Raw genomic sequence first — 14,516 nt, forward strand, 5'->3', positions numbered from 1 at the left:
AGTGCACAGCCAACTCTTACATGGTCACAACAGGAGACAGCCACATTTCGGATGGATAATCATAAGGACTCTACTTTATTTCCAATTCTGCTCATCAGCTTACTTGGCCGTGGGATTTGCAGCATGTTTTTGAAGGCGAAGCTTAGCTCTTTCCTGTCCTTTGCAGTTACTGACCTTGCTCTGTAGAACTCTGAACTCAGCAAAAATGAGCATTCCCATTCTTGCCCAGTGTTGTCTGCTTTTGTCATTCTCATTGGCAGACTGTGGCCGCTTTCCTCACTGTGGCATCAGAGCATGGGCACTCTGTTGTCACACTGACACACACCCTCTGCTGTCGACACTCACCCTCTGATGGACATGGTGAGACACAAACCAGAGACTCCTCGCTTGCTCCTTCTTTTCTGGCCCTTCTGCTGTCTACCCAAGCAAGACAGTTCTCACCTGAAAGGGATACGAGTTTATTCTAGAACCAAATTTGAGTGGCTCTGGCCTGGGAAAAGAGACTGAGGGTAATTTAGATTCCATGTTCAAGCTGGAAGCAGCTTCATGAAGCTTTATAGTATTTCATTACTCAAGGCAAGTTTGAAATACGTTGGTAGGTACACCAGAAAGGTGGTTACAGCAAGATGGGGAAGGTTTTCTATAGGCCTCAGATGTTAGCTCATGACAGTCTTGGCTTTTGAGTTGGTGGAAGTTAGGGGTTTGTTAAATTAATAGATTTTAAAGGGTTTTTGCCTATTAGTTTTTGTCTATTAGTCTATCTATTAGTTCTGAAAAAGAGGTGGGCAAGGAATGGCTATGGGGGGGGCGCTAAAGCTCGCTAAGAAAAGGTAATGAGCCTCTGGACCTACAGCATTTCAGCTTCTCCACATCACTGCAGTTCTAGCAAACCCATCAGTCCATGCAGGCACAGCTTTTTCCCCCGAGGAATTCTTGTTGACATACCTTATCTGTGCCTACCCTGATTAGTTTTTAAGTCAATTTGACATAAGATGAGTCTGGAAAGGGAAAACCTCAAAAGAAGAATTTCCTTGATCAAAATGGTCTATGGCCATGTCTATGAGGGAATTGTCTCCACTGATGATGGAGGTGGGAGGGTCCAGCCCACTGTGGGCAGCACCATCCCTAGGCAGTTGGACATAGGCTGTGGATCCAAGACACCCAAACATGAGTCAGAGAACAGGCTAGCAAGCATAATTTCTCTATGTTTCTGCTTCATTTCCTGCCTGGGTTCCTGTCCCAGGTTCCCTCAGTGATGGGTTGTGACCTGGAAGTGTAAACCAAATAGGCTCTTTCCATCCCAAAGTTGCTTTTGGTCAGTGTTTGATCACAGCAACAGAAAAGCCAGCTGGGACAGTGCCTGCTCTTTACAAATGGAGAAGGTCCTGGGAGAGGTTGCTCCAGACACAACCATTCCTGAAAAAGTCCACAGCCCACTGCCACTCAGAGTTCATTTTGTTTTATTGAATTGCAGTCATGTTTATGGCCCCAATGAGTCAAATGCACCAAGCTACCAAACAGAGTAGCAAAATGAACCGTTAATGTGAGTCTGGGAAAAACAAAAACAAAAACACAACACACCAAATTCTAAAGTCTGGGAAACTATGTTGCAAATTGGGTGGTTTCTAACTAGAATCAATTTAGACAAAATAAATGGTGGTATAATAACATGAATTTGAAAACTGACATTTCCATGATAAAGGCAGTAACCCTAGTCTGCCTTGGGTTCTGAGACCAGGGTGGTTTTTTTTGCTGTTGTTGTTTACCAGAGACATCAAGCAAACCCTCTACCTTTCTGCATCCCTACACGTGTCTTGAAAAGAATTGAGGGAAGGAAAATGTCAAAATGAGACTGTAACCTCCTCTGCCATAGCTGAATTCCTCCTGGGTAGAGCTCTTGCTTGGAATAGGGCCTCAGACTATTCACCTCATAGAATAAGATGAGGATTGGGGAGATAGCAAAAGGACCCCAGGGAGCTCTGGGAAGAGTCATTGCTTCATTAGGGCCTGGGCATAGTTAATCATGTGAGATTCAGGCTAAGTGGATGACTTTTTAAACATTTAATTTTATTGCTTTAAACATTGAAATGGCTTTTTCCCTTCTGGTATGTGGCTGTATGAGTTTTAACACACACACAGGTGGATTGACTTCACACAGTTAGGATACATATAGATTCCATCTCCCCTAAAAATCTTACTAGTGTCTTTTCATAGACATCTTAACCCCCAATCCATAACCCTTGGCAACCACTGATTTTCTAGGTACTATAGTCTTATCTTTTCAGGGTCAAATGGATTCTTGTAGTATGTAACCCTTTGAAGCTGGCTTCCCTCTCTCTGTATAAAACACACTCAGGTGTGTTAGTGTGTATGTTAATAACTCACTCCCTTTGCGGGGTATATATCATTGTGCCGCACAGGTGCACCCCAATATATTCACCCATGTGTCTACGTTATCCATTTGCCTTGGAGGCGGTTGAAGATCACAGTTCTTGCCTTCCACAGGTGACATTGGGAAGTGTGAGAGCATGGGCTTTGCCACACTGGTTTCATCCTGTATGAAGTTTTATCCTCTAAAAACCCAAGGAGAGACGAATTTCTTTGAAGACAGAGTTTGGTCTCTGACTAAATGCCAGTAAAGAAATGTTAGTGACAGATTTTGGCAAGACAAAGTCTGTAAGAAAACGGAGGTCAGGGATGCCAGATGTAAGGCAGCTGTGGGGTGTTCCCAGCCTCAGGAAGCTCATGCCTCAGGACTTTCTGGCAAGGCCATGGTCTTTGCCAGCTGTAGGTGTCTTAGCACTGATCCTGGCAGGGGAATGGGAGAGGCCCAGGTGGGAATGAGGTGGAGGTAGCTGAGCATATTAGAGCAGCAGCCTGGAAAAGGTGACTTTGTGTCTGGGATGTAGGACCTTCCTGCACCGGGGGAAATGCCACGGTCCCACTGCAGCCTACGTGAACACTGGAGGGTCACAGACTCAACTCAAACTCATCTCAGAAAGTCCGCCAAACATGGCTCCTCCCCCAGAGATGGGGGGGCAGGTTTTTTCTCTGAGTTCTGCCTCTCCTACAGGGGGAATGCTCTCAGCAGGGTCCTGCTCAGAACAGAAGGAGCCTTGAGAGTTAGTGCAAGCCCCTCTCGTCTTACATATGAGGGAGATGATGCTCAGGGAGGGGAGGAATTTCACAGGTGACCAGAAATGACTGTAGACAGGGGTGAAGCCCCACTCAGAGCCACCCACCCAGTCTCCACCCAGTCTCCAGCCTGGAATCCTGGGAACTTCTCTTTAGTCCCTAGTTAGTTTGCTGTCTTTTTGGCTCTTGCTCGCTGCTTTGAAACGTCTCATGTTTCCCAAAGTTTCATAGAGCAAAGAGAGGCTCTGCTTCATTCGAATAGAAGAGAATCATTAAATTAAAACTCGCACTGTTATATTGATTATAATCAGAATTTCACATCTAGAAGCATATTAAATTTCCACTGGCACGTGACAAACTTGGTCTCTTAGAGCAATGCACATTTATCATCTCACAGTTCCCAAGGGGCAAGAGTCCAGACACATCCTTACTGGGTTGTCTGCTCAGGGTCTTCCAAGGCTACAGTCAAGATGCTGGCCAGGATGGACTCTGGCAGCCTTTTGTGGTTGTCTGCTGGACTCCTTTACACACAGCTGCTCAGCTCATTGTGTCTTGCTCTTTCTTCCAAACCAACGCCCTCTCTTAAGGGGTTTGCCCACTTACCACAGAGGACTATCTGATTTGGAACCTTGACGACACCTGCTAAATCCCTTCCCCTAGCTAGCCTAGCAATGAGTGCAACAACTCACCCACAGGAGTTCCCAGCCCCCATTTGGTTGCAGGGGCTCCTGCTGCAGTGTACCCTCGCGGGAAGAGTCCTGAGTTCACTCTACTCCCTCTCAGGAGATTTCCTCATTGAATGAATTCATCGTGTGTCTTGCCCTGTTGTGGGTTGTTAGAATTGAGGTCTTCATTGTCTTGTGACAATTCCCCTAAGATATGGCTGTCTCCTGGTCTTCTCTTGCAGACATTGGCAGGACTGCCAGATCAAGACACTTTCTATGACGTGGTGGACTGCTTGGAGGAGCTGGGCATCGCTGCTGTGGCCCAGAGGCACTTGAACAAGAAAGGGACAGACCTGGACTTGCTGGAGCAGTTTAACATCTATGAGGTAACAGAATGTGCCTTTTCTAAGTCATCCACAGCATCAGCAAAGGTCAAAGGGTGATGTCACCTGTCCTCCAGACCAGGGTTCTAAGTGTGGTACAGGGGCTTCCACACCATGAGAATTTTCTAGAAATGAAAGCTTTTGGATCCTACCCAGGCCTGCTGAATCAGAAACTAAGAGTGGGGCCGGAAATCTTGTCCCAACAAGTGTTCCAGGAGACCCTAGTAGGTGCTGGAGCTTAAGAACCTTCGGCACAGGAAACTCACAGCTATTCTGTTTTGAAGAATATGTGCTCTGTTGTCAGTACCTATACTCAGGGAAAAATCAGGTATAGAGGCAGGGTCAGAGAGGAGGAAGGAGAGGGAGGGAAAGGAAGGGAGGGAGAGATAGCAAGGGGGACACTCCCCTGCATAAAGTGTAGTGTGAAGTGGAAATTCATGGGTATTCTTGGGAAAACCGTATCCCCTATTTTCAAGACAGAGTCTTGAGTAGCCCAGGCTAGCCTCAGACTCCACATGAGGCCAAGGGTGACCTTCAACACCAAATCCTCCTGGCTCCACCTCCCAAGTGCTAGGGTTACAGGTGCCACCATTCCTAGAACAAAAACAGTGAGATTCCTCACAACATTGTACTTCCTTCTGTGTTTTCTCTTGCCTTATTACAGTGCTTTTTTTGTTTGCTATGGTATGTCACAAGGAAAGAAAAATCAAAACTGAACATTGAACTCCATTGCTTGTCTTTATACCATGTGATATCACTTAAAATACAAATATGACAGTATTTTGTAGGCAGGGTTGTCAAATTTTCCTGGCTCATATTTGGAATCTGCTGTTTGCAAATATTGTCAGTCATATCAGGACAGAGGAAACCGTATTAGAATTACCCATTTTTCTTTTGTTTCTGGATAAGTGTGCATTCTACCAACACTCTGTCTTCAGCTGCCTGGTCAGCAATGAAGGGATGGCTGTAAAAGGAATCCTGAGCTTCTCTCTCTGTCTACATTGTTCTGTGTTATCGTTCAGCATAAGTGATTGGCTAATATGGGAAAGTAGCAGGGTTGGAAAGGATGAGAAAACTCCCTTCTCTGTATTCATCTCCAAATGTGACTTACATGGAAGCAAAGCTCTCAGGGTCGCTCGGTGGCGGGTATCGCTGATCCCCCATTTCACAGTCTGCCTAAGTGAGGCTTGTACAGGGCACCAATCTCCACTGATACCTTTGGTGGTTCAGCTACACTCAACTTCCCCCATTTCTTGGATGTGGAAATTGGGTCATTTGAGGAGCCTCCCTTTACCTTCTTCTCCACCCTATGTGGGGTTCTTTTTCCCAATTCTTCAGCCGTCAAACTCCCTAAGTGTCACCTCCATGAAGTCTTGCTCCCCGTTTCCCACTGTTCATAAGCAAATGTCTCCATGCCTCTGTCCAGCAGTTCTCGTGACAACCCTGTCTGTCACTTTGAGCTGCTCTGAGTCCTACGCCCCATGCCTCTCTCTAATGCCAGGGCCCAGCACAACTGCCTAGAGTGCATTAAGTGTTTGGATGACTGCCTTCTGCAAGCATCACGCATGCATATGACGGTGTTGCCAGGCATGAAGCTGGGGAAGTGTATGATTTATTCTGATGCCCAAATAGTAACTCAGGGTGACAACCACATGCTTTAGGTAGCAGACAGAGTCTGGATCCTCATTCCTATCTGAAAGTTAATGGATTTTAGAAAACATTTACTAACATAGGCAGCCAATTGTAAATATATGCAAGGAGAGCAAGAAGAATCTACATGTAGAGCCAATACTTGCCTCAAAAAGACTTGAAATTTCTCAAGTGCCTGCAGAAAGTGTGGGTAGACTTTCTAATGGGACAGGATGTCTGGTGGCCACATGTCTCAGGCTTTCTGGGACAGGCCTTATTTTGTGTAATTCAATTCTACTTCAGAAAGGTGATTTGATCCATGTTTAATTAAATTCATTGAAATTGTTTAGCCACGTGTGATTTTTTTTCAAACACATAAATGGTCAAAATAAAAAATCTTTTGTCAGATCATATGTGTTAACTTTGTTTTAAAAAATGTTCTTTTTGTAAGGAGAAAGACATTTTGCCACTGGAGACTTCTGGCTGGTAAATAGCTGTTACTTTTAAAACTTGTTAACAAATGGTTCCCCTTCCATAAGAGCTTTCCATCTCATAGATAGTTAAAAATATGTATCAGTTATCTTTTGCTGTGTAACAAACATACCATGATCAACTAGTATTAAACAATACTCACTGATCTTGGTTCTTGGAATCAGGAATTTGGCCTGGTTCAGCTAAGACATTTTCAGGTGTTTTGGCTGCCTGGTGGCCTTACTGGGCATGAAAGGTCCCACTCAGCTGGATCAGCTGACTTTCAGATTGATTTGGGCTCTTGTCTGGGCCACATGTGATCAGCAAGCGAGCTCCCACCTCTTCACAGGATAGCAGCATTTGTGAAAAGCAAGACTAGCACAAATACTTCCAGGGTTGGTGCCATGTTTACTGATGGCCCATTGGCCAAAGCAAGTCACATGGTCAAGCCTAGCCTCTGTGTGAGAGGGATGACACAGACTAACGAAGCAGCGTGAGCATCTATAACACTATGTCGTGGTCACAACCTGCTATCACACAGTCTCTCGTTGAAATGCTGTGACACCGACATGCACCTCACGTAACAGCCGAACTGAACTGTGTAGGTGTGGGACAGGAGTGTGGAAAAGGGTCACACCTGCTGCGAAGATGGCTGCCCGTCATGGAACACAGTCACATTATGATAAAAACTTGGAGAAATGGTAATGGTTTTGAGCCTCATTAAAAAAATGTTCCAATTGCTCAAAGCAAGTTACACAACTAAGCTTAGTGTTGAGGCAGGAAGGGATGACACAGGGTGGCGTGTAAGTCCCCGGAGACCTAACACTCTACAGTCATCAGTGTAGCTCACTGGTAGAACGTGTGCTTAGCGTGCACAGGCCCAGAGTTCCCTCCCACCAAAAATTAGTATTTGATAATATCAAGAGGTTATTGTGCTAAGTAGGGCAATAATAGGGTAGTTATGGATTTAGCAATCTTTTTAGGGGTATATGTTAAAGTATTTACAGATGATAATGATATAGTCTTTGATATTTCATTGAAAAATTAGCCATGGGGTTGAAGGCAAAAAAGTGAGATGTAAATGAGCAAATGTTGACTCTGAACTCACACCTGTTAGACTACTGTGGGTGACATACAATCACACAGTTTCTGCTCATCCCTGTCTATTGTGTGTGTCTGAAATTTCCACAGTAAAAGAGGCTTAAAACACTGTGAAAAGATTCCCAGTGAAACCACCCACCCCTGGATATTTACTAAAAAGCACAAGAATCAAAGATATCAGCAGCCTTGTACTAACTGCAGCATAATTCACTGTAGCTCCCCTTCTTATTTCCAGAGGCTTGTTAACACAGTCCAGGCTGCCCTTGCACTCTGAATCCTCCTGCCTCAGTTCTCGAGATGCCAGGCTGTACCACCACACCTGGCTACACCCCTCCTCCTCCCTCCCCCTTTCTCCCCCACTTTGACAAGTGTTTGGTCATGGATCTGAATTTGAGATATTCCCGAATGAATTATATACATCATGGTGTTGCCTAGATCATGGCCTCAGAGTCTTCTCTTCACTTGAACTTTCTGGTCAGTCTCCCTTTTCCTTGACACGGGGCAGCAAAAGTGACTCCCTGCACACTGCTTCTCGGGAGGGCACCATGAGTGGAATGTCACTTGATCCTTGGACCTTTGAGGTTAGACAAGGAATTAGAAATATCTGAACTGTGCTTTGGACCCACTCATATCACTGCAAATGTGTGCTTAATAAGAAACAGTCAACACTTCAGGTCAGGGGAAGTTCAAATGGTCTAAGAGTGTGCTGTCAGAAATGGAGGGAAAAACCAGACTGGAAATACTGAGAAGTGCTGCTGCTGGTGAGGAGTTCTCCTTCCCAGACTTGCCCACATGGTACCACTTAGAGTTTTAAAGTTGAGGTGATGGTTGTGACTTGCCAAACACTGAACTTCACTTTTAATATTTGTGCTTCCAGACGGGACTCTTGAGAACAGGAATTTCCAGTGAGATTGCGCAAAGATGAGCCGTGGGTGAACTCATCAGTTCTTGCCCCAAGCTTTTAACAGTGTGTTTGGGGATGAATTCTAGGGAAATAAAATGAACAAAAGATTTTCAAATTATTTTCATATATCTGAGTACTCGTTATAAAATATGTCTATAACTTAGATAGGTCACACTGAATCCCTCTTATCTAAATGCTGGGGCCGGGGGAAATAAGAGTGAAGGGTGGAGGTAGATGACATGTTGTTCATCAGCTATGTGTCTTGGGTACTGTACTTCCTGTCAGGAGCTATGAAAATGTCAGGCAATCACTCCTGTGGAAGCCAGCTTTCCTGTCCTGGGGAACACAGAACATTCTCAGCTCTCGATTTCTCTTTATTTCTCCATTCTCTCACTGGGCAGGATTAAATTGTAGACATCTTCAAAACAAGAAAACCTACACATTTGGAGATGCATGGGACCACATGACTCCACAGTTGCTTAGTCTAACAGGCTGCAGGGCATAGTCGAGCCTGGTCCAGCTGGACTGAAGGTTGTCTACCTGGTGGTTCTGTGTGATCATAGAGTTTGGGAAATTTCTGACATCTTCCTCTGTGCTTGGGCCAGAGGAGGGCATCTCTGCTTGAGTACCATCCACAGAGAAGCTTCCCTCCTTTGATATCTTGATATCCTCCCAAATACAGCTATTCTCAACAAGGGACCAGAGAGTGTATGACTTGCTACAGGTCCCAGCTAGGTCATTGGAGGCAGAACTGATGTGCACACAAAGGTCTGCTAAACCCCAAAGGAAATGCTCTTGCTGTCTAGGTTTACAGACAGTTCACATGAAAACCAAACTAGCCCATAATAAAGAATGCAGATGGGCAAAGCCCATGGTGGAGAACAGTGAGAGAGGCCGAGGAGCAGAGCTTGCCACCAGAGTAAGCTGAGGTGAGTGTACACTGGGACAGAATGCAAAGGATAACAGAGCTAGAACTCCTTGGGGCATCATTTAGTGTGGAGCAAGATAAGAGCTGGATATGCGAGACCTCTGCATGAGGAACCATACAGACCTGCCTAAAGTAGCCTTTGGGTGTGGTGCCAACTGGCCCCGGTTTCCCCTCTAGAACCCAAAATGGCAAAAAGTATTAGTCAATTCTCTGTATAAATATGGATCACTTTTTAAGGGGAAATTTTTATTCCAAAAATTTTTAGGATGCTTTGTATATGGCTCCCTAGGCTTGTGAACTCAAATCCTTCACTTTCTCTCTCTCTCTCTCTCTCTCTCTCTCTCTCTCTCTCTCTCTCTCTCTCTCTCTCTCTCTCTCTCTCTGTGTGTGTGTGTGTGTGTGTGTGTGTGTGTGTGTGTGTGTGTGTTTGGAGACAGGATCTCTCTGTAGCCCTCACTGTCCTAGAACTCACTATGTTGGCCAGGCTGGCTTCAAACTCACAGAGACCCACCTGCCTCTGCCTCTTGGGTGAGGATATTTTTAAAAAGTCCTTCTGTCACAGATATTTGTTGCAGCATGTGCAGGCTACACCCCAGGCACTAAAGGTTGTCTGAGAGTGTAACTGTTAGGTGGGCTTCTGGAATCACACAGCACATACTACTGTAGAAAGCCTCTCAGAAGGACTAACAGGAAGAACCAACCTGTTCTTCTAGATCTCATGACCCTCACCTCTTCTTTCTTCCTCTAAGCACCCTGTTTGGGGAAGGCAGCTCAGGAATGATCGCATGTGGAACCCAGGTGGCTTCAGGAAAGCTTCTGCCTCCTGGAATGGAGAAGAGCCATGGGAGGGCAGGGAATGATGATGGTCAAGGCAAGTGGACATGTAGTGTGAGGTCCACATTAGTGCTATGATTTTCATAGGCAGTGTCTCCCTTAGGTTCATGTGGATCCAGTCACTTAGAGGTGATTTGGTCTTTAACATGGTGGATAATTTAAGCCGGTGATGGAGACATAATTTGGTGACATGTTAAGTGGTGGTAGAAACTAGGGGCCAGAGTCTAGGTGGGAGACGTAGGCCATGGGGGAGGTCTTTTAAGAGAATATCTTTTCTGTGACACTCTCTGCTTCCTGGCTACCATGGAGTGAACAGCTTGGCTCTATGCTTCCTGAAAGACATGGAGTGGGTGTTTGGCTCTCTTTCGCCATGGTCTTCCACTGTGATGTCATTGTCTTTCCATAGACCTAAACGCACCCAAACCATCCAACGCCAGGAGCCAAAACAAATCTTTCCTTTCAAAGTTGACTTTCTCAGACATTTTGCCACAGTGATAAAATCTGACTAAAACATTTAGATTTCAGATAATTCCATGTATTTTTCATACTTAGTTGTCTCTTCTGTATCAGTTTGATCCATAGAATGCATAGTGACAGGCACTTTGTAATTACAGATTGAATTTGACTTCTGGACACATATAGGGGTCACTTTGAGACTGAGTAGAGGCCTGAAATACAACAACAACAACAAAGCAGTTTTAAATCCACTTAGAGGTCACAATCCAAGCCTGAGAAATGCTATCAAGTTTGACTTGCCTGATACACTCTGCTTTTTCAGGTGGCACTCAGGCATGAAGATGGTGATGAGACAGCCGAGCCACCCCCCAGTGGACACCGGGACCGGAGGAGGGCCAGCATGTGTTCTGGTGGCAGTGTGGGTGAGCACCAGGGCCTTGACCGTAGGAGGAGCCGGAGACACTCCATCCAGAATATCAAGAGCCCACTGTCAGCCCCCACCAGCCCCTGCTCCCAGTCAGTTCCTGCCTTCAAACCCAGCCAAGTTCGAGATCTCTGTGAAAAGTAAGCTCCACTCCACTGGGAAGGGGGAGAAAGGCTGCAGGTCACGTGTACTGATCATGATTTCCCTCCCCAAAAGATGGTTAGGGGCCCCTGGCTTTGCTTCCTGCCTCTCCTCTACCACGAAACCATACCTCCCTCAGGGAACTTCCCACTCAAGCTGCTCCTGATGGCAAACATAGGTCTGACCTTGCCAAACTCATTTAGGATTTTATAAAATGGCAAAAAATCCAAAATACAAACCATGCACTAGAAATAAATGGTATGCCACATAGAAATGCAAGACTGGATGGCTCTTAAGATAATGTTGCCTTACACAGATTGGCTGTAGATATGTGAATATATATATATATATATATATATATATATATATATATGTAAATGTAAAGGCATCTCTTTGTGTGCAGCACATACTCATTTCATCATTTAGTCATTCAGTAAACGTTTTTATTGAGTGTCCATTATAGGTCAGGACCATTCAAAGGTATAAAGACACATACACACACACACACACACACACACACACACACACACACACACACACACATACACACACGTACACAACAAAAATATGATCTTTATCATTGTAAACCTCACATCTAAGCCAGGGAAAGAGAATGAGGTAGATAGAAAGAAACAGAGGGACTCATAGACCTAAAAGAAATGATATAGGTTCAAAAATGGAAGTTTGACTAAACCTGTGGTAGCCTGCAATGACTAGGAAAAACAGGTGTAATAGAAGGATGGCTGGGTTTCTCAGGCCCTGAGATAGCTGCTCCATGTGGATGCTGCCTAGTTGCTGGAATAATGGGCCACAGAGGTTGACCACCCCAACCATGGCACTGAGGTAGGATGCAAGCCATGCTCATATCAGTATCAATGGCTCCATCATTCTCTCTCATCCTGAAAATAGTTCTGGGAGTCAAATTTAGCTTACCTGGCTGCATGGTGAAGGAGAAAATAACTCAGAATACATCAGACCGACCACCTTTTGAAACTCAATTGTCAAGAATATGTGGGTCCCCTCCCTCAGCCCCCATTGCAGAGATAATAACTCACCATTTCCATCATCAAGATGTAGCTCAAGCAGTCTGGTGCTCATGTGCCTGTTAACCTGGAAGCAGGAGGGGTCCTGGTTTGAGAGTCATGTGCAGCATGCACGGTCCCTTTCTATGTCATGGGCCCAGAGGTCCTGTTTCTGAGTTTGCGTGACCAGCTCTACTCTCGTGAAAGCCCCAGGCTTCTGAATAGATTAAAGTTGGGAAGATTTACCGTAAGCGTTGCATTTGTGACTCAGGACCTTGAAGGTGAAACTCAAGGGCTGAGCCACACCACACTGGAAGCACTCTTCCAACACTGCCCCTAGCGGGCAGTTTGAGGAATCGACACAGAGGAGGTTGAGGAAAGCAGTGTACACAGTCACTGAAGAAAAAAAAAAAAAAATTAAAAACCAGTACAGATGCTGGAGGCAGGGGTGCGGTGAGCATTGTTGGCCTCGCTGATTCTTCACTCTGTCTGATCCATGTTGTGATTGTTTCTGCTTTCTTTACCCCTCTTCTGCGTCTCAAAGGTCCCTACGCTGTGCGCTTGTGTGACAGCATCTTCTAATACATTGGCAAGGATGACGGCAGTTCAGGGCACTGTTCTGAGAACAGTTCACTGTGCCCAAGTTCTGGGCTCAGCAGGAATTGAATCTGGGGTGGGGAGAAGATAAAGACACACTGCTCTAGACAACGCTTGCTTTGTTCTCTGCAAATACTATGCATTTTTCATTGTGCTGAAGCTACTGCTTTAATGTACATTTCGTAGCATTTGGGGGAAGTACCTTCCAGTTTGTAGAGATCGAGAACACTAAAGAGACCTGGGGTGTAGCTCAGCGTGGAGTGCTTGCCTGGCACATGTGAGGCCCTGAGTTTGGTTCTTAGTACTGCAAAAATAAGTAAATGAATGTAACTCTGAAAAGAGAAGGCATCGTTCAGCCCTGTAACTTTGAAATAACTGTCCATAAAGCCTGTTGGAGAGTCTGGAGTGTCATGGTGATGGTGCAGTTTCCATCAAGACAAGACTGCGATGGGGGAAGGAAGGCAAGAAAGAAAATGGGAAATGGTCCCCGTGTACCTGAGCAGTGTCACATGCTCAACAGCTGTGACCTAAAATAGTACTTCAGAATCAAGCAGCTGCTAGGTCCCACCCCTCAGAGGCCCGGGAAGCAATGCCTGTGAACTCCCTGGACATACTTGCTGCTCGTCTGTAGTGAGGTTTCTGCAAATGCCACACAGGAGGACTCAGAGGCTGCATTTTACCTTCTGTGACACCAGTGATCCCAACACTCTGGAAAAGATGGGAGAAATGTGAGAGGTCAGAAAGGAATCCACGTTGTTGGAAATGTGTGTGGAACTCTTTGCTCAAATCCTTTGAGCTTAGTTCTCATTAAGACCCTCTTGAGCAGGAAGTTAGGACAAATACCAGACAGCAGGTATGATGGGCTTTGCAGTGGATATCAGGAGCAAGGGATGGGCTGAGCCACGAGTTAAACTCGAATCTGGACTCTCAGTATTCAAAGCTACTTCCCACCTACCCACTCCTAAACATATTCATTGAACAAGACTTATACGTCAGACTTTTTAGGGAGGAGAATTGGTCGGCATACCATATGGGCATCATCTTTACTGAGGTAAATATAAAATTCAAGAAGAGTTGAAAAGGACACCACATCAAGCTTCCTTACAGACATAAGCCTGCCAGATTATTGCCTTCTTTTTAGTAGAGTTAATGTGACCATGAACCCACATTACTGTGTCATGACTTCTACACTGGCCATTGGCCAAATAAGGTAGAATGTATTGTTCGCCTGTCACCTGAAAATGTGTTATGTGATATGTGTACCATAAAGAATTTTATCTCTGTACTTATTTTTTTACAGATTTGATTATAAGAAGAAAATTTTGAGCATTTTTATTTACTTCTGAGAAAATTATTTGGGGCCACCTAATTAGCAAAACTGAACAAAAACTCCAGCAGTGTTTCAGACTCATATTGTTACCATTCCTAGGACTAAAATGTCCTTGACGTTTGTCTAGCCTAAAGCAGGAACACAGTGGAGTGCGCATACAGGCTGGGGCTCTTTCTTTCATGAGCATCCCATTCTACCCTGCATTTCCTGCTTCTTAGGATAGTCTCTGACCTTGATTTGCCTCCCTAAACATGCCCCTGTTCAGCCAGGTGCTTGTTCTCAACACACAATAGATCTCCTTCCCTTCTGTCCTCCAGTGTTTCTGGTCTGAAACACTGCACAGGACCTAACGTGTGACTCTGGATTCCATCCTGTTGAGTTGCACACACATTCCACTCTCCAGAGGTAATTTCAAACTTCACTAAGTCAACTGATGCTTGCATGGTACCATCTAGCTCTCAGTCATGTGTGTATTTTAAGGGCATGGAAGAGTGAC

The 14,516-nt window shown here is 45.1% G+C and overlaps 1 protein-coding gene and 1 long non-coding RNA gene across 9 annotated transcripts in view; one reads left to right on the forward strand and one right to left on the reverse strand.

The window, feature by feature from the left end:
• Positions 1-14,516, forward strand: part of Fhod3 (formin homology 2 domain containing 3) — a 426,147-nt gene that overhangs the window by 284,984 nt on the left and 126,647 nt on the right. For all 8 annotated transcript variants that reach the window (XM_028867156.2, XM_028867157.2, XM_037197014.1 and 5 more), the window contains exons 9-10: positions 4,043-4,186; positions 10,829-11,070. In XM_028867156.2, the coding sequence (XP_028722989.1) occupies positions 4,043-4,186; positions 10,829-11,070 (386 nt within the window). The remainder of the gene's footprint in view (positions 1-4,042; positions 4,187-10,828; positions 11,071-14,516) is intronic.
• Positions 46-4,036, reverse strand: LOC119086248. The gene is made up of 2 exons (XR_005089476.1): positions 3,825-4,036; positions 46-441 (listed from the first exon to the last, which is right to left on the reverse strand). It is a non-coding gene; the product is annotated as an uncharacterized LOC119086248 (long non-coding RNA).

Source organism: Peromyscus leucopus, chromosome 19, assembly GCF_004664715.2.
Source record: "Peromyscus leucopus breed LL Stock chromosome 19, UCI_PerLeu_2.1, whole genome shotgun sequence".
Classification (NCBI taxonomy): Eukaryota; Metazoa; Chordata; class Mammalia; order Rodentia; family Cricetidae; genus Peromyscus; species Peromyscus leucopus.